Raw genomic sequence first — 23854 nt, 5'->3', positions numbered from 1 at the left:
CAACTCTATGCCCGTGTCCAAGACAATGCTCATGATGTAACTTGTGTGTAACTAACATATCTCTCAACGCTATTTATAACCAACTCCAAGGGAGGAAGCAATTATGGTCATTCACTACCCAACCACCAAGTCCAATCTCTAAGTAAATTTGAAAATCAATTGGTATAATAGCTCAATAAATATCAACTTGCAGACATTAATCCCCCATTTCTTCATAAATACTAGGACATTGTGACTCTTAAATCATGTGTACGATGGCTTCTTATAGTTTCCTGCAAATCACATCTTCTCATATGCAAGTTATTGGAAGCATGGTTGTAAATTAGTTGTACCATGGTTTTCATGACTTTAAAAAGAATATTGGAATAGACATTAAAAAATAGATAATTCAAGTAATCGGGGCACAAATTATCAAACAACCGTGTCCACGCTACGACTGGGTTATAGAAATATAATGTTCAGCACAGAAACATAAATAGTTTGTAATCATAATAATTGACGTCCTTCACCACCCAAACAAATGTATAAACTGTCAAAAACCTTTTTATGTGCACGATCTTGGCCCATGACCGAACATGATGTGACCATTACACGTACTGTAGAGTAGCTCCACAACCCAATTTAAAAAACAATCGACTACTCCTTAGTATAAACATTTTCCGTTAAAAATCACAAAAATTTCATCCGTCAATGTCACATAAATTTCACCAACGAACACAAAATATTATACATTAAGGGAAAACAAAATGTTCTCCCATGCAACTGCCACAGTCACTATTTATCATTGTAATGTAATCCTGAATGCACCATTGTGAATGTTGCTCTTTCTTTGACAACGCAATCGATTGCTTCCACCTTCCATTATTTCCATAATGTACGCACCAACACTTTCAAGAGATGTGGGCCCACAACAGTGCATTCTCCAAAACAAGAGGCTCGAAATCCATGTCTTCTGTGATGAAACAAAAATGATTACATCAGACCAAAATATTTCAAACACACATGGACGTTTGGATGAAAAAAAATTAACCACGTATGGACAAATCAATCAAAAAATTGCCCATATCATAGCATTCATACATGTTAATGTGAAACATGCGTGCAATGTTCGGCTGAACCAAGGTTCCACTTGCGGAACTAAGTTGAGAAAAGGAAGATTCCCCACAGTTCATTTGTCGACAAGTTCATCTGTTGAGAATTACTGAGGCTAACTGTCGAGAATGACAGTTCAACGCGATGACATTTCTCTACGGTAGTAAACTTTCGACAGATGAACTATCAGAAAATCTACTATTGACCTATTATTCAATAGCTACCTAACTCCATATTCGAGCAGAGCGAAACATTAAAACTACAAGTATGCTATCAAGTGTCTATCAAGATTTTCACCCAAATACAACGAATACCACCACAATATATGGACTTGTAAGTAAAAACAACGTTATTTCTTATACATTAAGTGACACATATAACAACTTAAACACTGCAGTAACCATTCAAGTCATGGTTCATACTTCTTATGTGCAGGGTAGAAAACGTAATAAAAAGATAAAAACTTTTCGGGAGGAGGCTGTTGGGAAAGACATAGTTTCTAATGGATAAAATGTGTTTTGTTTAATAGAAGAAGGTTCAGATCAATGTCTCAAACCTTTAAAGGAAACTCGAAATGAAGGACTAACGAGAAGAATAATGGAAGGCACCGGCGAAAGGAGTCGACAACCACCTGTGACTTCTTTTTCTTTTATCAAACAAAAAGAATTCTAGAGATGAAATGAAAATTCGATGCAAGGAGTAACGGAACAAGGTACCTTTTAAAAAAAAGTTTCAACCATAACACAGCCAGAAATTATTAAAAATGTCCAAAAAAAATTACAGAATATTAGAAAGGATTTTTACCTTTTTTTAATCCAAGTATTTGGAAAAAAAAAACTTACAATTTGATCAACAATTATTTTTTCCAGCATTTTGAAAACGAGATGAGCATCACCAATCTGTGACAAGCAAGAACAAACAACACTAGTAACAGATTTAAATGTTCCCCAATTTGACCTTGTTTCATGACAGGATAGATCTCTTCTGCAATACAACACAACAAAATCCAATATTTATTCGAATGACCATAACAAAGATAAGTTTAAAAGGAGAATAAGAGAAAATAAATGCAAAATCCTACAAAAAAAATGATGAAAGATTCTTCCAAGGAAACATCAGTACTCCTAATAGAAAAATATAATAACCTGACTTTGTTGCAATCCTACAACAGACAGTGGCTATAGACAAAGTACTTTCAGAACTTGATGCATCATCAAACCCAACGTTAATAGTTTGGAGCAAGGTAGTGTTAGCTTTTTGGTTACTAAGTTTTAAACTTCAATCTTTTCGAATTTATTGTTGACATCCTCATTATTGATCTATTTCAAAACTTTATGTGGACTCGTGTGAATTTCGTTATAGATGATTTATTACTATATTAGAGAGGCAGAGCGATAGGCCACAATTAAATCACGTAATAATGTCGAAGAGGTTCTTGAGGAGACATTTTTATGGACTAACTAAAACAAGAAGAAGAAACTTTAAAAGAGGAAATTTATTTCAAGTTCTTTATATCGAGGAATGTGCCTTTGGATCAGTACCCTTAGCGGTAGCAATTGATGGTAAACACAGTAAATCAAATGCGATAAGTGTACATGCAAATAGAAATATTCAGGAGCTTCTATAAATGATCAATTAACTTAAAAGAAACCATGTTTCTAGAAAGTCGATGCAATAATAAATACCTAAATGGATATTTATGTCTGGACTGGTATAATTGTCTTTCTTGGCATGTTTCAAATCATTTTTGTCTGTTTTGCTGTAATTTAATGGGTTATCATGAATATGTGAAGTAGGACATGTGAGGATAACTCACAATTTTTAGAGCTGAAATAGCAGAAAAGTATTGAGCTCTAGTGTATTCACGACAACCACCTACAACAGCTATCTTCCCCGTAGACCAGACTTAATAAATAAATGATATGAGAGAAAATCAAATCGAATCATGTGCACTTATGTAGAGTTGAGGCAACATGTATTCAACCAACCATGGCAACAATTTGAAGATCCAGCATAATGTAACAATTATGAAATAGTTAGACCTATATCACGTGCATCTCTATTACCTTCATCTAATTTAGAGATGAATCATGTACCCAAAACCACAACAATATCTAAATGATAATAAAAGATAATACTAAGACATTTTCACTTGCAAATAAGAGAATTTTTGCCAAGATTTGACTCCAAAATCTCAAATATAACATATGACCAATAATGAACATGTCTACAACCCTGATCAAAATTAGATCCGTAAGGAAGAATACAGAATCTAACTCAAATTAAAGCATAAACCTCAGGTCAGATCAGATTTCTATACTTGAATCAATAAAAATTTATCCAAGTCTAAGCCGTTACGGGAAATGAGAAAATCATGCAGATAAAACAATTTGTGAAATGGATGGCCTAATAATGTAGCATGATTACTGAGGTACAATTCCTAAATTCTCCAATTGAGCTAGCTCATGATGATCGGTATAAACACGAAGTCTTTTAATTTGCCAAGAATGTCCACGAAAAGCTCAATTGTTAGTCTTGCAATCCTATGCCTTCATTGAATCATAAAAGAATGTCATATTGCTGAATCCTCTTAACAAAGACATAAAAGTAGTAACAACGTGGGAGAGAAGAAACATACTTGAGGAACAACACAGGAATCAAATACTTAAATACATTATATCAAATCTATCCAATAAAAGATGCATGTAAGTAAAGGTTCAGTGCATATATGAGAACTTAATTCTAAAGTCAAAAGATATTAAATTTCCCTTCATCAGCCTTGGCAATTTCTTGTAGTGATGAAAATCACTTTGAAATAAACCCAAAATGTGAATGAATCTAATGATATAAAACGATAGAAATGGGCGTATGAGGCATCAGTTGAGTGTCTAACATGTCTTATAGCAGCATATCTGACAAAACATTAATGTTAAATTTCACCAAGATAATAACTTCAAAATACAGAAAACTACAAAATTTTGAAAGAGGAACAAATATATAACTTTTTAAATGCAAGAATAATTACAATTGTGTACTTTTCTATATAAATAATAACTATTAGAATTATAAATCTAAATTTGACCCATTATAATTTTACATAATTTTTTGTAAGAGAAACTGGTACAAATGTTTACAAGTCTTTGACCGTCTTATATTTTTGCTGCAAGCATTTTAATCTTGGTGCAAAAGTTTCAAACCTTTGCATTCTTAGCATAATTAGTTCTTTAGAATCGATCTCTCCAAAAATGTATGAAAGTTTTACCCCAGGGCCAACACTGTACAATGAATGTAGAAAAATTTCCTCTTTTTTGGAAAAATTGCAAAAAAATAAAGAAAACACCAACCTCAATATATCAGTTATGGTCTTTATCGGCAGTGGAGTGATTGGCGGCAGTCGTCGACGGCTGGGTGTTGGACGATTCGAATGCCAGGGGAATCTCGCCTTACGCCAGTTCGTACGACGGAGGGGAGTGAGTTCGCCAAATGTTTTTGGTCTTCATCGGTGGTGAAAGAAAGGAATGTGTAAGAGAGAGGATGATTCCAGTGAGAAAGTAGAATGTGTGAGAGAGAGGAATGTGTTTCAACAATGGTTTCTTCTTCTTCTTTGTGTGAGTCGTTTCACCTTTTTCACTGATTTTTATTTTTATTTTTTATTTCCATCAATGCATTTAGTACACTAAAATTTCATAGTTTTTGTACAATTTTGGAAACTAGTCATGTCACATTTAATCGAGAACATAGAGGGAATTGAAGTTAATCAAAGGGGCAAAAAAGACCAAAATTGACAATTTTGCAATGAGTTTAAAAAAGTGACATTTTTGTAGATGAAAATCTAAAAGTTGACTATTTTGGTAATTTCCATTTATATTTATTTGTGACCAGTGTCGAACGAGTAAACAATTAAAGTTGAATTAGATTGACCTCAACATGAAACTTTATCACGTCTTGTACCATGAATTTTGAGACAAGTCTTCCTTAAGTTGGAGCGATGATGTATTAGTTGAAGTGGAAAAAGAATATTGGTAATGGGGAGCCATTTTTAACAATAAGAATTTGAGAAAAAAAGTTGAAATCGTTAAGCCCTGACAATTTTGTTATTATTATTTTTTGGGTACAATACATAACTATTATATTATAAGAACTGGAAGCTTTCATAAATCAGGTGATAAATCAAATTATTAAATATATAATTATAATATGATATGCATTTATCCTGTCTTTATATCAATTGACATACTGATATTATATCCCCACCTCACCCCAAAATCTCCAGAAATTCAAATCTCTCTATACCATACATCGGCAGACTTAACTCCTACCCTACCTCATCGTAGAAAACTTCAGAAATTAAAATGTTCTCTCTTCTCAGAAGCTTTCTCTTTCTCTATATACTTTTACGAACACAAATAACTTTATAAGTGGTGGTAAGGTGGCATTGTGTTTAGAAAATAGATCTACGTGGTAGCAGTGGTAGTGCATTGCAGGTGATGAAAGTGTATTAGAGTTGATCTATTCGATAGTGGGAGTGGTAGCAACATTTTGAGTATTGTGTGATGGTAGTATTGCATTGTAGTTGACAAGATTTGTAACTAACTGTGTTAAATGTGACCAGATTTATTATTTTTTACTATACCCGTCATTATAACAAAATTGTGATTTTGCGTCAAGGTATTTACGATCACGATGAAAACAAAATTGGTTACACCTATTCACAATAAACATATACTTGGTCACAGAGAGTCACTATAAACAAACATTCACACCCTAAAGACTAACACCACGATCCACCACCACCACTCCAACGTACCATCACTACCACATTCAACTCAGGTCTACCTTTACCTCTAATCCACAAAAACAATCACAATCACCATCACTATCACTTCCACCAACACCTTCAACAAACACCAACCACCACCAGCACCATCGACATCACACCACCAACAGAACTACCACCAATAGTTTCTGAAAACACAAGACTCGAACCATCCTTTGCCACTCTTCTCTTCGCTGTTGTCAGCTGACACCCTACCACCAAAAGCACTTCTTCCGCTACCCACATTGTCGAAAACAAAGTTATTAATCTCAAATCCACCTCGAGCATTGAGCTTTTCCATTTTTATGTAAGTAGAAAGCATATTGTCTTCTGATCCCATCTCCTCCACACTTCTAATTGGTGCGTTGAATGGGTCCTACTAGATCTAGATCCTTTGGTAGCCATAAATTCACCTCAAAATATACCCTTCGATGATGGGCTGACCTCGTTGCCCTAAAAAAAGATGACATCTGATTCAACAAATGCTTAGAAAATAATCTAAATATAAGATGGTGGAACTGAGGAAGGTTGGTGAGTGGAGGGCGTGCCTCATTGCGTGCTATGAGTCGCCGTCAACAGTTCTCACGGTACTGTCAAGAGAGAGAGAGAGATTGGATGGGGTGGGGTGGGTTGAATTACTATTAATATATTTATTTAATATAATATTAAATTAATAATTTGAAATTAACACCTTAAATATTAATTATAAATTTAATCCCTTGTTTATGAAATATAATCTTTAATTGTACAGTAATTTCCCCTTTTCTTCTTGTAGGCCCATCGGCCCATTCAAGGTAAAATTCGGCCTACTTATAAATTAAAATTGGGTCCACAAATTTTACTGCAACTAATTTGCAGATTTGCTGTCCCGTCACAAATATTAGATATGTAAAATTTGTATTGAGATATTAAAATATTTATCCTTTGTTGTTTGAGTCACATTATTTTCACTAGAATGCGTTTTTGGATAGTGTATAATAAAAAATGTGTGGTTAAAAAAATAAGAAATTTTTTTGAATTTGCGTGTAATATTATTTTATTGAAGAATATGTGATTAAAATGATATTAAATCATTATTCAAGAATGTATTGTTTTGAAAGAATGTGAGTCAAACAGGGTGTTAAATTTTAGTGATAGGACATTCAAATGGAAAACAACAATTTTGAACTTGCTTAAAAATTAAGAGAACCTAAACGGACGTAGATAATATTTGATACATAATTTTTAATTCAATCCGATAGCTTAAATGGAAATATTTTAAATTTTTTCTTTCATATTGTCGAACAGTGATGAAGTTACTTTTTCAAACAAACTTAACAAGTGAACCCTCTTTCACAAGTTTTACCAAACTTCATACATTTACGATCTTTCTCAAGTTGTTGATTCTCGTGAAATGTGTTTGCTTATAAATCCTGCATATATCGGTTAAAGCAAATTTTAATTTGTTTCATACTTTTTCTCTTAAAGTTGAGCTAGCATCTTGGTTGCCAGAGGACTTGAGACCAAAAGGGCAAAGGAAATATGACGTGTGAAACCAAAACTACTATGAATTCTCTAAAAGATGATGTTGGTACCATAAAACATGTTAACTTTACTCGTATATCCAGTTGACACTTGAAAAAGACATTTAACTTTACAAATCATAAAGACAAAACTCAAAAGAAAATTCTGAACCACCCATTGTTAATTGTGTGACTCGATTTAGCTTTATTTAATTTTTGAGAAGATTGTCCCACCTTTTTTTCTCTCTTTTGGTTGTTGCCACTTTTTTTGTGTATTAAATAAAAACATGTTCACATTCGTAGGTATTAATATGTAATACATATATCGTCACTATTCTTTACGCTAAAGGAACGTTGGTCCGATGTGGTGGCCCGTGCCACTGACCGTCTTAAATTGTCCATTCTCTAAATTTTTAAGTAATATAAATATACTTTTTAACTAATAAAAAATATAAAATTTCATGCTTTATTTTGTTTTGTTCACTTGTGATATGTTCACTATATTAACTTAAATTAAATTAAACCACTTAAATAAATACATTTTTTTTATAACCATGGATGGGTGTTCGGGTCAGCTTATGCGCATTTCGACTGATCTCACAAGACCATGAAGTTTACAACCAAGTACTTACCTCAATGGTCTTGAGGGGAGTCAAACTGGAAAGCAAACTCAAGATCTGACTACTGAATTATCCTTCAAAGTTCACTTAAATAAATACATGTGATATGGTTATATGTTACCCTACTAAATTTAACGTAATACTAATAATTATTAGTTAACTTGTACTTTTGCATAGATGGCAAGTGCAATTAGCCTAATTTATGTGCATATTCCATGATGTAGATGTATTGATTGATATGAAATTTATTAATTAATATGCGTCAAGATAGATATTTATTTATATTTGTTACGTTATTCTCTTTATAATTCACCGACATAAAAGTTGTAAAAATCTTTTGTACTTTTATATATAATTCTCTCATTTAGTTCTGAAAACAACTATAAAATGTTATTAATTTTGACCAAAAATTAGATTGACCGGAAATAGGTTCTCCATGAAATTTAAAATTTACTATATTAACGATATGTTTGAGTGTGTTATAAGCACCTAGATTCACTACTTTTTTTGGTTTAAAATAAATAAATAATTAGTTAATATTCATACAGTTTAAGAAAAATGTAAATTTTAAGCAAAATCAATCATGTGCTAAGGGAAGTAAAACTAGATAAACAAACACTTCCAATGCTATATATAATATGACTTTTCTATTTGTACACTGGGGTTAACACCTTGGTGTACAGACCCCCTCACAAGAGGGGGATCCACGACGAATGAAAAAATTGTGGGCCTCCTCTTGTGAAGCAAGGCCCGTATATTATTCTAGGTTTGAGGTGTCTATGTGACATTGCCCTCGTTTGGCCCCTATTTTATAAAAATGAAAATGGGGTGGAATAGTGTTTTTTTTTTTAAAAGTGAGTAGCTGAAAAAGAAAGAAAAATTTTCGATTTACGTATAATATTATTTTGTGGAATATTGTGTAGTTGAAAATCAGAGAAAGAGAAATGGAATGTAATGCAATAGAAATTAATGAGGACCAAACGAAAACATTATATTTAGGTTTGTGATAATTCAAACATGAACGTCATGATCTAATTGTCACATATCTTACTAATAGAAATGACAAAGTATCTCCCCTTTGCTAAATTCAATTGAAAATAGTAATATTTTAATTCTCTCTTATCTAGCCGTGCCTCCTGAACATCCGGCCAGGCTTGATGGTGAATGGGATGGCCATCCTGTCCCCATTTCGATCTCTACTTGTAGTGATTTAACTTGCCTCAACATCTTGGCCTCAAATGCGTAGACTCGAACCCAAGCCTTTGTCCTTTACACTGATGTGACCTTAATCGAAATTATGTACAAAGCATGGCAGCAGACCGCGCACAAAATAATGGTTACACTTTGGCTTCACAGGATCATTATTCATGATGGAAGAAAAAAGGTCAAAAATCAAGACTTCAATTATCCCGTTGTTATCTTCCACGCGTCAAAAACCCATTTAACAGCTTTTGTGTGTTAGAAAAGCTTCTAATGACAGAAATATTACTCGGCCATGCTAACGGTACATAGGGGTACACATCACGGTGTACACCCCCCTCACATGGGTGGGGGGTCCACTCGAATATTTTATTCGAGTGGGTCCCCCCATGTGAGAGGATGTACACCTTGATGTACAAAAGTTGATGTACCACTAGCATTTTTCAATATTATTTCCTGTGATACTCTTTTTGCACTCTCAATTTGCTTGCTACATGTACAACATTGTTACCTTGGTACTGCACAGTGCACATCCCATCATATCAACTGTGAACATGACCCTTCTTTCAGTCATCCTCTCATCTCCTAGAACCCTAAATTCTATATGAAAATTAATTTTCTTGTTCATTCTGTGAATCCCATTATAAAAAAAGTGAGTGTGTTTTAGTGAATTTCTACTATTTCTTGATTTAAACTGTGGGGGAATGGACGTTGATTTCTGGGCTGCGGGAGTTCATTCAGCTAAGAAGTTTTCTGCTCTCCAAGATGCCAGACTTGACAACTCAAGTCTGGATAATTGATTAATTTCGTTTTAGTTTTGGGTTCTTGAATTTGCCTTTTTCTTTTTTTCCCTTGCTCTAAATAATTGTTTTTCGTGAGGTTTTGCTGATTAGTTTTTTATAGTTGATTCAGCTTAAAAATTATGCTTCAAGTACTGTTTATTTGGCTATAACCTGAATTTGTAGTGGTTTTGATAATTAGGACGTATTTTAAAGAAGAGGAGAAAAATTGGGGAAATAAAGGCACCAAGTATTGGAAATTTCATATTTTTCACACATTTTGTATCTGGTTAGAGTGTGGAAAGGCGAGATGGAAAAGTTTTAATGAATAATTAATGTTGCTTGAATTTAACAATGCAAGTTTTTGGGTTCTTGATTTTTCTTTTTCTAGCTCCTAATTTTCGCGAAGTTTTGTCAATTATTGACGATTTATTTGTTATAACTGAGTTAGCTTTGGAAATATGCTTTTACTACTGTTTCTTTTTTATGCATTTCTTAGAATTGGCTGTTAAAGAGCACTATTTATTTGGATATGAAATCCTGAATTTGTAGTTGTGTTGAGGATGATAAATAGGACTAATTTATAATTGAAAAAAAAAGGCACCCAAGCATCAGAAATTTCAAATTTTCATGCAGTTTGTGCAGATTTCGACTAGTAGATTGATGAAGGTCGCTGATCCACTTGATAAAGTTTCGTATGTGTAAAAAGGATAGACAATGTCTTTTATTTTTATTTATTTATTTTAATGGATTCTTAATGTTTTGTTGAATCACTTGGTTTTGCAATTTCTTAATGTTAACAATTGTTTGTCGCTGTCCTATTGAATCATAAATGTTCTTAAATTTCAAAACCTGATGATATTTTGTTTCATCAATAGGCAACCATTTAATCATCGATGATGAAGGGGATGATGAAATGAGAGCTTGGTTTCCATGTCCTTTTTGTTATGTTGAAATCGAAGTTCCTGTGCTTTGTATCCATCTGCAAGAAGAGCATTGCTTCGACTTGAAAAATGCCGTAAGATAGTTACCCATTAATGCTGCTTATACTTTTGCTTAATAAACTTATAAATTATTAGTAAAATAAGTAAGTTTTGTAAAATAAGTAAGTTTTCCCCTCTGAGTATGCATATTCAGATAATTTATACTTGTACAAGTAGTTCCATGTTTGACAAAAGAGTTCCTTATAAGTTGACAAACTGGTTCAAGTTTCTTATTAGAATCAAGTAGTTTATTACTCCATCTCGAAAGCGTCAACTTTATCTATTTATCCACTTGATTATGAATATAAAAGTTGATCATAACAGATAATTTACCCAACGTTAGGAGGTTAATAATCAAGAATTTTTTTAATAATCACTTCAAGTAAGTTTCACTCTGCAATTGTTAGTAGTGAATAATTGTGGTTAATCAATAGATGTTTGTACTTACTATTTGATAATAAGGAATCCAGTGGACTCCATTAAATGATTAATTGGAAAATATAGGAGCATGTTTGGCAAAGCTTTTATTATTAGATTATAAGTTGTGGTTCTACTGAGTGTGTGGATAATAAGTGGGTAAAGTAGGTAGAAGTTGTAAGTCCTACGTGATATGTGGATAAAAAGTAGTGTTTGACTAGCTTATGAGCCATTATAAGACTTGTTAAACATGCACTCAAAAAGCTCAAATTAGAATTGGATTTGTACAAAGCTCAAAAGAACAGTCAGATTTTATTAATGCCATTTCTATCCTAACATACATACTTCAATCCATGTTTTTTTTGTTACGAGGCGGAGAGATAACATAATTTTTCATTCTTGAAAATCCTCTTCTAGGTTTGTCCCATATGTGCTGCAAATTTAGGAAAAAATGCAATTGGCCATTTTACGATGCAGCATGCACATTCAATAAAGGTATAACTATCGTCATGTAAAGTAAATTTGACCGATATGGAACCAGTAGCTGAGCAGTGTCTCTTTTTTCTTTCTTAGAGGAGGAAAAAAACTCAAAAATCCGGCTTTTGGAGTAACATATCCACAAACATTGTTATGGACATCAGAGAACTAAGTTCATATTCGATGAGTGGTCAGATTAATGGGAGCGAACCTGCACCTGATCCACTCCTTTCGCCGTTTCTCTACAGTGTGCTCCTTTCGGATTCTAAAGACAGTCAGAAAGATGTAACTTCTTACATTGCTGCCACTAGTGATGTAGAAAGGTTAGTATTTTCTATGTTTGAGTATAGTATTTTTCATCATAATCGTGAAGTGCGGAAGCCAATATAAAGTTAATAATTCTATATGTTTCAGACTCTTTTGCAAAACAATTAATCTGCAAGTACATATTTTTTTTTAACAAAATTGGTGAAGAAAAACAGTTGTCTTCTTGTAATTGGCTATTGTCAAAACAAAAATTGGTGAAGAAAAACATTTGTCTTCTTGTAATTGGCTATTGTCAAAAACTGTTTTGACAATAGCCAATTACAAGAAGACAACTTTTTTTTGTACAAATTCTGTAGAAAAAATCTGTATTTATAGCATTATTGTTTTGACAATAGCTAATTACAAGAAGACAATTATTTTTTTGTACAAATTCTGTAGAAAAAATCTGTATTTATAGCATTATTGTTTTGACAATAGCCAATTACAAAAAGACAACTGTTTTTTTTTACAAATTCTGTAGAAAAAATCTGTACTTATAGCATTATTCTTTGCAAAAATATTTTGTCGATATCATGCTTACGTAATTTAGCAATCTGTTCATGCTATTGATGTATATATCTCATTTGAAACCCGAGCATTTCATTGTACAACATGACAAAGAATCCTACACATGTGAAGCCTTTACATACTAATACCCTATTTGACAACCATTATTTTAAAACTTTTTATTCTATATATTCATTTTCAACCACATATTCACACAATAAATTATTCCACACATAAAACCCTGTGCTAATTGCATCTTTCTCATTTTTCAACCGCACACAATAAAGTATTCACACAATGTTTCTCATTTTTCAACCACACGTTCACACGATAAAAGAAAGTGGACAAGGAGAAAGATTGTACAGATGCACATTAAATATATGATAATTTCTCCGAATTTGCTAAGTTTTACTAAATGTTTGGTGATTAATTGAGTTGGCTTTTAGAGTTCACACTAGCATAAAATGTTCGGTTCTACAATCCCTGCTCTGTTAGTGTAAGTCTGGGTTTGAGTTATGACAATTCTACCCTCCCACATGAAGAGCCTCAAGTATTGAGAGCTTCACTAGATTTCATTTGACCATTTGCCTGGTTAAGTAATATGGAATAGAGTAAAAGTGAGGGATACATGTTTTGGTATGGTGGTGTTGTTTGTGTCTGTTATCACGGTTTTCCTCCGCCACAAGTGAGGAATTTTTAATAAAGTATTATTTATATTTAAAAAATAAAAAAATTGATATGGAATAGAGTAAAACTGAATTTTCATTAAGGCTATTGTTCTGCTATTTATGTTCATATGATGGGATGTGTGGTACTAAATTTTAGCGTCCATCATCTATTATGTTGGTGATCGTGTCTGGTTCATATTGCAATAAATGACTCCCCGAACACCATATTTAATAGGTTCATTGGTTCAACATGGCCGATAGAGTCCTAGATTCAAGTCTCGTAAATATTTTGTGCCTTTTGCAATAAGGATGACGAAATATTTTGTTTTTGCAGCAAGAAACCATCACTGGCAGAAGAAATTCAAGAACAAGATTATGAGGAAATGAGACAAAGAGCTACGTTTCTTCAGGAGCTAATTGCATCAACCATTTTCTCAGACTCAATGGAAGAGGATTAATTCCAGTAAAGCTTCAACAATTTACACCACATTAATTTTAGTTGGTGGTGCATAATTGAAGATCAAATTGTTGGAAGATTACGAACAAAAAATTGCTAAGAGAATCTGAGACAACGTAGAATTTGTGAAGAAGTTCACACAATGTTATCAGTCATCTATTTATAACGTATAATTTGTATGAACTTATGATTATGATATACGATAATGTACAATTTGTCGAAAGAGAGATTCAACATATTATCATGAGTTACTTTTTATTCCAATATTTCGTAGTTTAAAGGGAACTTGTGCTTCCCTAAAACTTATGAGGCCTTGGATAGAAATGCTAGAATAGATTAGTTGCTAGTCTGAATAACTTTTGTTACATAAGAAAAAAGTGTACGAGTGAGAATAGTAAGAAAAGAATCATATTGAAAACATGTCTTAAATATATAAATTTATTACGTCTTCGAGTAATTTATGTTTTGGCCGAGGTGGTTGAATGGCATAATTTTCATAATCCTGCACGCCCAGGCTCCCTCCAATAGGGGGCGTCACTTGGCCCCCCTTATTTAGCCTTGACTTTGAGCCTAGTCCAGAAGTGTTTTTCTTTTCATAAGCGAAATACTTACAAGTCATATACCTTTGCGTAGTCCAATGAATAAATTAAAGATCTTGTTGACCTCTAAAATTTTTAGAGAGGGACAAGACAAATCCTATTGGAAAAAATTTACCCCCAGTTTGGTACCCATTTTCTAGAAATGAAAATGGATGAAATATTTTTTTTTAAAAATGAATTATTAAAAAATAAGTAAAAAATTTTCGAATTACGTGTAATATTATTTTATAAAAAAATTTGTGGTTGAAAATTAAATAGAGAGAAAAATAGAATGTAATTTAATGTAATTTAATAGAGGCCGAACGAGAGCTAAATAAATGTCAATAAGGAATGCTTCAGGGCAGAGAAGCCGTCCCCGTCCCGGTCCGGAATTTATAGGATGCATGATAGGACGAGGACTAAAATTAAAATATCCATATTTTTCGTCATGTTTTCCCATCTACTTATTTATCTATGTTCTAATATCATCTCTTCTATTTTTCAAATACGATTGGAAAATATACATATAAGAGCAAGGATAGATTCGGGGTACCATATTTCCCGACTATGCTCTGATTCTCCAACTAATTGGGGAATCCCTATTCTGTCATAGGGCATGGGCGAGACATTTTGTCATCCCTAAACGATAATAAGTAATAATAGGCATAACATCGTACTATTCCAACAGAGTAATTTTCAACCAATTGGTATTTCAAGCATCACAACTAGCATCAATAACAAGCAAAGCAACAAATACTTTTCTACAACCAGAAGTTTGAGCAAAAGAAACATAAACGACTGAATAATAAAGCCTTGTGATGAAGTGTGAAATCCCTGTTCGACATGCAATAAAATCTATCTACGCTGCTATTCAAGTCGCTCACATAAATTCACAATTCCAAATAATTATAGATATATCTAGACGTACAGCAATAACAAAGAAAAACCTTTTTGTCTTGTCAATACACAAACATGTATTCTATGTACAGGTATACTTTTCACGAAAATCAAACCACCAACAAATTATATAACAAAGTACAAAAGCAATCTACACGGAATGAGTCCAAAATAATTATCAGGCCACAGCTAACAATACCTCACGTCACCTCACCTCAGCACCATCACCATCACCATCACCATCACCCAACTGTTTAGTTCACAGAATAAGTTCCGGCGCATGTCCCAAAATCACCAAATTCCCAAGTCATCGCTTAAAATCACTGCAATTCCCAAGTCAGATTTTATATTCCTTCTCGCCATGCGGTAGTTGTATCTAAAGATAGGTCCATAGCTACGGTTTACACCAACCAAGTCTTGTTTTTGGTCTCCCCTGGTAGTGTTAAAACTTATTGGCATTCTGAAATATCTTGAAACCTTAAGGATGTGTACGACTGATTTAAATCAAACTATTATCTGTGAGTGAATTTGAAATCGAGAGGACAAAACTTACATCTGCAAGGAGGATCCTCGATCCACTAACTTATGAGTCAAATTGCATGTGTCATCATTCAGTTTATATTCAGATATCTTCAAGTCACAGATACTAAGAACTCTATTACGCATCTCCAGAGGAAGTCCATTCAAAAGATTTGAGATAGCCAGTTCATGTCTCTGCTTAAGCTCATCTAGCTCCCTTTGCTGTTCGTTCAATAGATGCTCAAGTTTTTTGACAATAATTTTAAGATCATTAGATTCAATTTCACTTGGTCTTATATCTTCTTCAAAAGCACGAGTCTCGTCCTCTTTTCTACAAACATCATGACCAGACTCATTTTCCACATGCCTGATTGGGGAAGCATCAAGGGATCTGTTCACATCCTTATGACAAATTGAGGATGGTGAATTTTCTTCAGACAAGCTGTCTCCAGAAGTCAATGATCCTGCCTTTGATGGAACTGGCCTCAGTGGAGAGGTTGCATCACTTGTTCTGGGTGAATCAGACCAAAATCTACGACCTGATGGCAGTCTTTCCAAAATCAGAGGGCCGGGACGAGCAGAATCATTTGTTGTGGCGGAAGTTCCAGAATTAGCAGAATCATTTTCCCTTGGGGAAGCACCAGAATGAGCAGAATCAATTTCCGTGTGAGAAGCATCATCAGAAATTGCTTCCTCCAAAATACTATTGCAGTTGATTTCTATGGGTGCCCAATCTGGAATATGAGATCGAATTTCAGAATCAATCATAGCCGCAATTACAGAGACATCATGATCCGTCAAATCCAGCTCTTCCACCATTTCGCTAGCAACAGCAGTTGATGTATCCCCCTCAATATCAAATGGGAAGTGAATATTACGAATATGACCTGAGCTCATCAAGAGATCACATAAATGGATATAATAATGCTTGTGAAGGGATATTTATTTTTTTGGGAATAAGAACTGACTAGTGAGAAAGTAAACAAGAACACAATTAACCTGATGAATCTGCTATTCGGAGTTTCAAGAATATTGTATTTTGGTCTTTTCTTTGACCATGTACTGAGAAGTCTAAACTTCCCTCGGGCATGGTATCCTCAGGTGATTTTCCACGGACAAACCGATCAACATTATCATCTACAAATAGCCAGTTTTAAAAGCTGCGAAAAAGTTAACAAAATGCAATAGCATAGCAGAGGAAGTTTGTAAAACGCACCTGTATTTAGGGGATTAGAATGCAGGGATAGACCTATAATTCCAGAATCCTCGTATGATTGGAGAAAAGGATCATTCAGTAGTTCTTTGGCTGATAACCGCTCAGAGACTTTTGCAATACATTTTTCAATAAAGGCTCGCACTCCAGGATCCTTCACTTTTCCTAATGATGCAGGTTTAATCCCCTTCAGAAAGGATAAAGATGATGAGAAGATCAATCTTATTAACACAGACGAGAGAAAACAAAGGTAATTTCAGAACAACAGTTCTTTATTTTAGTCTAAATTACTTCTACCATGAGCACTGAACCAACAAAGTAACATTATTAGAAATTGTTTTATGAGTCACTCAAGACAATCCACCATTTAGTCATACTGATAAAGTGGAGGAGAATACAAGAGTTTCTATTAGAATTCCATTTAGAATATCATGCACTCTTGATGAATGATGATATGCCAAAATGGCAGACCCCCGAAGCATGAAATCATACATTTTGAGTAGTTATACAATGAGTCTCAATTGGGATGGACTAGTTTAATAAGGAGTTACAAAATGTTGTTCTTCACGGATAGAAGAAGGGACCATTTGGAAAGGCTTTTGCTTCTACTTTTGCATTTTGTAGAAGAACTTCATGAGAAAGTCAGCTTGAGTCAGCTCTCTCAAAAGATTCTACTAACTAGACAAAGTATTTCCAGAAAATTATCTAAACAGATCCAAATGCAACTTTGTAGTCTTAGAAACAGCTTTTTGACTTATCGAAAAGCCCTACTAAATGTGTCCATAACAGTGAACCAGTGAATCTCTACTGGAAAAAATCAAGAATATTTCTTTTGTAATAATACAACTGCTCACTGAACCATGCTGGTCAGAAAAAAAGATAAAAAAGTATATAAAGAAAGTCGAGAACGACTCACTGCTGTCACTTTTTTATATATCTGAGCAGCATTTGCACATTCAACATATGGATACTCAACAGTCACCAGCTCGAGCAAGCACATACCGAAGGCATAGATATCTACAAGCTCATTGTATTCCTCCTCATAAAGTTCTGGTGCCATGAACTCCGGCGTGCCTAGCATCAGAACCACAACTTTGTCATTGCCTTCGCAACCAATCAAATGAAAAACAGCCAAATGGGAATGGGTAAATCGACAAATCAAACCTTACCAATGACACTGTGAGCTGAATGAGCCTGACGAAGAATAGCAGCAAGTCCAAGATCACCGATTTTCACCTCCCCTTGGTTCCCATTCACGAAAATATTATCACACTTCAAGTCCCGATGAATAACTGGGGGGTCGTGGCTATGAAGATAAGAAAGTCCCTCTAGAATTTGACTGGACCATTTTTTTAACGCTCTCACATCAACACGTTTATGCTTCTTCCGATACCTGCACATATGCGCAAATAGATCACAAATCACATTTCACTAGAGTAATACCTTTTTAATAGTAAAAATCAGAATAGATCATTTTAATTTGAACATACTGTCTCAAAGTGCCGGAAGTGAAAATTTCTGTAATAAAGTTGATATGCTCATTCTTGGCATCAATCCACGAGTTGTAAAACTTGATAATATTCTTGTGCTTAAGGGTTTTTAGCAAGTGAACTTCGGAATACAATCGTTCCAAATCCTCGGAATTTCTCAAGAGATCTGCAACTTTAACTTGATTCCAAGCCACCTCTATTCCTTCCCATTCATCAAACGCTCTATATCTATTTTCCCAGCATTAAAATTAAGAATTTACAAAAAATTTGAATTCAATTAAAATTTTATGTCAACAAAAAACACAGTAAAGTTCTAAAACTTATGATGCAATGTATTCTGAAAAGGATACACTTTTTTGAAAGCTCCTTTGCCCAATATTTCCTTGTACTGCAAAATTGAATCCCAAAAGCAAAATAAATAATGAGATTTCATAAAAATATTCACCTAATTAACAAACACATAGTGCACAGAAAATGTATCATAAGAAAAGGCATAGAACAGTTCAAATATAATTGAAAAAAAAATATAGCTTAAAAAGTACAAATTTGCATTAAATACGAAATAAAACGTAAGAATTATACAGACCCGACCGTATCGACCAGATGGATCAACCTCGACGAACTCCGGTTCGGTATCATCCGGGTCGGATTCCGACGGCGAGTCCTGGGGCATTCTCTGAGTGAAATCACCCTAGATTGATCTCAGATTCAGATCTAATCACAAAACTGTGAGCAGCCAATTCAAATCCTTTCTCGCAGCCTAGATCTCAAATCCCAATAAAATTCACAACTTTTTTACTAATACTTGGTAAAGAATATGAACGTATAGATTATCAACTCCAAAAAATTCAAATTTAGAAGCATAAACCAATTTTCTACAAATCGGCGTTGCGTGTGTGTGTATATATATTTATGGGCTGTTTCTTTTTATTTTATTCCATAAAAAATTGCGTTTTCAAATTTGCTGGAAGATTAGGGTACAAAGTGAAGATGCTTAATTGAAAGCTAAAATTTGGAAGCACGTGGAAAGTCAATACCCTTATTGATGACGACTCTATTAAGAGAGATTTTGATCATCATTATAATGTTTTCTTAATTTTAAAACTTGAGTTGGTACAATTGTAATAAGGTTTACACGATCCTTAATTTGATTAGCCGAGTTGGCCCGAATTTTTTTTTTTTTTGGGTAATCGATATCTCGGAAGTGTGAGAAAGCAAAAAATTGAAGGTTGAAAAAACTTTTTTTAGATTTCTAAGACCCATACAATGTATCGTGTAACTTTATTAATTTTAGGATTTTGGTTGTGGGGGCAATTTTGAAAGATTTACTCGATCCTAAACTTAGTTGAGTTGAAATGATTTTTATATATTCTTCTTCTCTCTCTAATTGAAAGCAACGGTTGAAATTGAAGGCTGAAAAACTTTTGTCGTATTTCACAAATTCAAGACACTGATTGAATGAGTCATATGATTTGCCCTTTCAAAGTTCCTTTGCAACCGTCTTCTTCTTTTTTTGATAAATAATTCTTGTGCAAGTTAAATGGCAAAGAAATCCTATTGGTATATCCATCTACAATTATAAAACGAAAATTGTGTTACTAAATAATTAAAAATATTTTAAGCATCACTTTCATTCGAAATAATATGAATTTACCCTTCTTTTTGTCAATACTCACGAGCAAAAGTTTTCAAATAGAAGAATATTTTTTTTCCTTTAAAAGTATAAAGGTTGTTAATGGACATAGCTTTCCCCAGCTAAAAGTTATTGTTTAAGTATGGGTTTCTTGTCAATGTTAAAAATACTTTTAGAATTATCGAATCATTTCTAATTCGTATATGATGCGATTTGTTAATTAGCACAAATTACAACAAGTAACGATAACAATAAACAACACTCGTGATCGCCTGAGAAAGACTTAAGTTGAATTTTGATATCAATTGGACTTGTCATTCACCTTACGCTGGCACATTACAAAGTGTTAGTATACACACGATGCAATGAGTAATGATAACTTATATATACAATTAGGGACGGTGAATCGTGGAATGTAATTTATTGGGGATGTGGTTTAACTATGAATAAAAGGGAAAGATAAACAATGTCATATTGAAGTTGAGACTATCCCTATTTTGTACGGCTAATTTCCACAAATTACTACATAGGACTAATAAAATTTATGATATTTGAATCTCGTGATTCAGAAATTATCAAATCATCTTAAACTCATAAATAAGACAATGTCTAAACACACGAAATTTAACACCCGTGATACAAAATTATCAAAATATCCTAAACAACACACTAGACCGGACATTACCATGTAAAATGCAGTAAACAATATTAAATAATACGAAATACAACTTTTCGAAGATCCAATTCTTTCTTGCAAATCACATAAGTGCTAGAATCCAATGTGAAAAGGCATCACTTTATTATTTTGAATTTAAACTCTAGATTTTGCCATGGATTCCAAGTTACCTTTAGATTTTACAGTTGCAAAATTAATTAAGAGCATCAAGAAATGCGGGCTCAACACAAGTTGATATTTAGAATTGCAACAAGATTCATGAACCAAAAGTTTCAAGAATTCTTGAAGCTCTTCCAACAACCATAAGTATAAAATTGTGTTGAGCTGGCATGGTCTAATAGTGCTGCACCATATCCCGACACAAAAAGGAAACTATAAATAAAACTCTTAGAACATAATCAAACTATATTAGCCGGTTTGGTTTATTAAAATTTAACCAGTAATGGATTTTAGGACTTAGAATTGGAGTAAAACGTTTAACTTTGGGGGCGTTTGTTTCCATTTTTGTAAAAATGAAAATGAAAAATATGGCTGTTATAGACCCCACACAAGAGATAGAAATTCAAATTTGATGGTTTGATGTGATAGATAACGATCATATTTTTCATTTTAATGAGAAAAGAATGAAAAACAAACAGGGGTTATGTATACACATACACAGAGAGAGACACACACACACGGATTGGCCCTACATTAGTACCACTATTCAAATGTCTATCCTTTTGAACTAACAGCATAAGCATCAACACTTTGGGTTTTTATAAAGCATCCCACTCTTGTCCAAGTATTCTTTGCCTCTTCCAACTTATCGGGACGCGAAGTAAAAGTTTAAACGATTAAAAAAGGATAAATTTATTTATTTGAATTTAATATTCATATGCATCTCGCACGTTGCAGTCTCCTTTTCATCGAAGGCCCTGCATGCATGCACAAGTTCAATAAATCTGTGACGATGAATTCTTAAACTTTGATGGTATGTTTTGCATCAATACCAAGATAAATCACATTATTTGAAAATTTAAGTAGAGAAATATTTGTCTTTTTTTTTAATTTAATTTTCACAATGTTCAAAAACCTATCGAATTCTAGATTAGATAATATTATAAATGAAATTCTTCGTTATTAGATCCGATAGAGTTCAATTCCGATTCTCAATATACGATTCTCCAAATTCATGATATGATAAAGCCTTCTCAATGATCAATTTCGTCTTCACTACTCATATTTCCATCATATTTGGTAAATTACTTGTCATAATCCACTTATATAGCCATCATTCAAAGCGTTACGGTTCATACTAGCAAGAAAGTGGGAATGCAAATTGGATTGATAATAAAATAGAATTATGAGTGGTCAATGGTGAGTTGATTAATTAATAGAAAAAAAAACTTAAGTTATAAATAGTCAACTTAGTCTTTGAGAAGCTGTAAACGATGCACCACTGCGACATATGAAAAGGGATAAATTCCACGTCGATTAAATATAGAACTAATTGTGCAACTACTCTTAATAAGATTCGACATTTTAAGATGTAACATCAAGTTATAATAAATAGTAAATCGATTAATTATTGGAGAAAAGAAAATTCTTAGCTAAGTTATATAGGATAACATTCATATTGATCAATTTAACGTTAGGGAAAGTTCCGAACAATATTATAGAAGATTTTGAGATGATATAACTATGACCTTTTCTTGAATATTCAAGATATTATCGTTTGTTCATCAACTCTATAATGAAATGCATTTAAAGTATTTCAATTTTCAATTTAAAAAAATAATAAAATAATTTAAAGAAAAACTAGTTAAAATAAAAGATACAGAAAAATAATAAATATTTTTCAGGAGTAATAAAATTAAGTGTTAAATATAAAGTATTTATAAATACTCTCAAAATGATAGAATGTGCTCTTTAAAAATAGATTGTCTGTTGGAGATATTTTAAAAGGTTAGTTAGCGCTTATGTTCAGGGACGGAGCCAAGATTTTAGTTCAGTGCGGGAAAAAAAAATTTGACGACGAATGTCGAGGTTTTGGTTAGGGATTTAATGACGATAAAAAAATAAAACAATAGTACATCAATACTAAAAACGACATAATTTATATAGTACACTTGTTCTTTGCGAGTTTTCATACTTTGATATCGTTGTATAATAACTTCATTATTGAACCTAAAAAATATATCTTTCTCCATATAAACAATTGTGCTATCATTCATCCACTGATCACCCAATTACTACTAGGAGTGGGATTAATTCGAGATGTCAAATGAATCACAAATACTGAAAGCAACTCAAAAAACTAGTGCAATTCACAATTTCACAAAATCAATTCACAATCTCACAATGCAATATATACTATTTCCAAATACTTGGCAACTTGAACTTGCAATCACAGATTCCCAGAGAGCCAGAGCCCAGAGGCAACATTGAACTGGTGGTCCACTGGAAGTTTGTGCCGCTTCGAGCAATTAAAGAACAAAGTGCTAATTTAATATGTTAAAAACAAAAAACAAAAATTTTTTTAATTACAATTTACACAAATTGAAATAACAAAAAAATAATAATAATAATAAGGGAAAAAAAATTTGGGGTTCGCCTTTTGCTTTTTGGAATCTGGCTTCTTCTTTTGTCGGCTCGGCTGGTTGGCGTTGGGACTTGGCGCCTTGGCAGAGCTGAGGATGTAAAGTCGGAGCCAGAGATGTGAGATGTCAAGATGAGAGCCTAGAGTAGGAGATATACAATAATGGACTGTTGGAGAGGGAAAGGGACCGACGATTGTACTGTAACGACTGTCGAAGACGATAGTTGACGGAGAGGGAAGGGAACGGCGGGCTTTGTCACCGGTGGAGAGGGAAGTGGGTGGCGAAGTGTGAAATCGTCACAGACAAAGTCATGAAGGGTAGAAATTTTGAAATGAATGAATGGGTTTGGGTCAACAATTGATTCAATTGAATTTTGATATGAATGGGTCTAAAACGGGTCATGACCTTGCAAAATTGGGCTTCTCTCTCTATGTTGGATCGA

The 23854-nt window shown here is 33.4% G+C and overlaps 2 protein-coding genes across 3 annotated transcripts; one reads left to right on the top strand and one right to left on the bottom strand.

Annotated features, from left to right (window-relative positions):
- Positions 1 to 9702: 9702 nt before the first annotated feature.
- LOC111407628 (protein DEHYDRATION-INDUCED 19 homolog 5-like) lies at positions 9703 to 14088 on the top strand. 2 transcript variants are annotated; one of them, XM_023037242.1, is made up of 5 exons: positions 9703 to 10016; positions 10888 to 11027; positions 11827 to 11904; positions 11983 to 12209; positions 13702 to 14088. In XM_023037242.1, the coding sequence occupies exons 1-5, from the start codon at positions 9935 to 9937 to the stop codon at positions 13823 to 13825; spliced, it is 651 nt and encodes a 216-aa protein (XP_022893010.1). In that variant the 5' UTR covers positions 9703 to 9934; the 3' UTR covers positions 13826 to 14088. The 2 variants fall into 2 exon arrangements, with proteins under 2 accessions (XP_022893010.1, XP_022893011.1); XM_023037243.1 differs by having other exon boundaries at positions 9707 to 9882.
- A 1133-nt stretch (positions 14089 to 15221) lies between these two features.
- LOC111407627 (probable serine/threonine-protein kinase WNK3) lies at positions 15222 to 19512 on the bottom strand. Its single transcript, XM_023037241.1, has 9 exons — positions 19108 to 19512; positions 18872 to 18909; positions 18522 to 18749; positions 18201 to 18424; positions 17948 to 18105; positions 17035 to 17218; positions 16818 to 16955; positions 15853 to 16705; positions 15222 to 15759 (listed from the first exon to the last, which is right to left on the bottom strand). Exons 1-9 carry the CDS (start codon positions 19192 to 19194, stop codon positions 15591 to 15593), a joined length of 2079 nt encoding a protein of 692 aa, XP_022893009.1. The 5' UTR covers positions 19195 to 19512; the 3' UTR covers positions 15222 to 15590.
- Between the last annotated feature and the right edge of the window lie 4342 nt (positions 19513 to 23854).

The sequence above is a fragment of the Olea europaea genome, chromosome 13 (assembly GCF_002742605.1).
Source record: "Olea europaea var. sylvestris chromosome 13, O_europaea_v1, whole genome shotgun sequence".
Lineage (NCBI taxonomy): Eukaryota > Viridiplantae > Streptophyta > Magnoliopsida > Lamiales > Oleaceae > Olea > Olea europaea.
The sequence above is the reverse complement of the archived record's forward strand: the minus strand, read 5'-3'. Positions and strand labels throughout refer to the sequence as shown.

Coding starts and splice junctions, on each gene's coding strand:
- LOC111407628 (XM_023037242.1), top strand. CDS start 9,935: ATGGACGTTGATTTCTGGGCTGCGGGAGTTCATTCAGCTAAGAAGTTT. Junction 11,905..11,982: donor AGCATGCACATTCAATAAAG/GTATAACTATCG, acceptor TTTCTTTCTTAG/AGGAGGAAAAAAACTCAAAA. Junction 12,210..13,701: donor GCCACTAGTGATGTAGAAAG/GTTAGTATTTTC, acceptor TTGTTTTTGCAG/CAAGAAACCATCACTGGCAG.
- LOC111407627 (XM_023037241.1), bottom strand. CDS start 19,194: ATGCCCCAGGACTCGCCGTCGGAATCCGACCCGGATGATACCGAACCG. Junction 18,910..19,107: donor CATCTGGTCGATACGGTCGG/GTCTGTATAATT, acceptor TCAATTTTGCAG/TACAAGGAAATATTGGGCAA. Junction 16,956..17,034: donor TTCTAATCCCCTAAATACAG/GTGCGTTTTACA, acceptor GGCTATTTGTAG/ATGATAATGTTGATCGGTTT.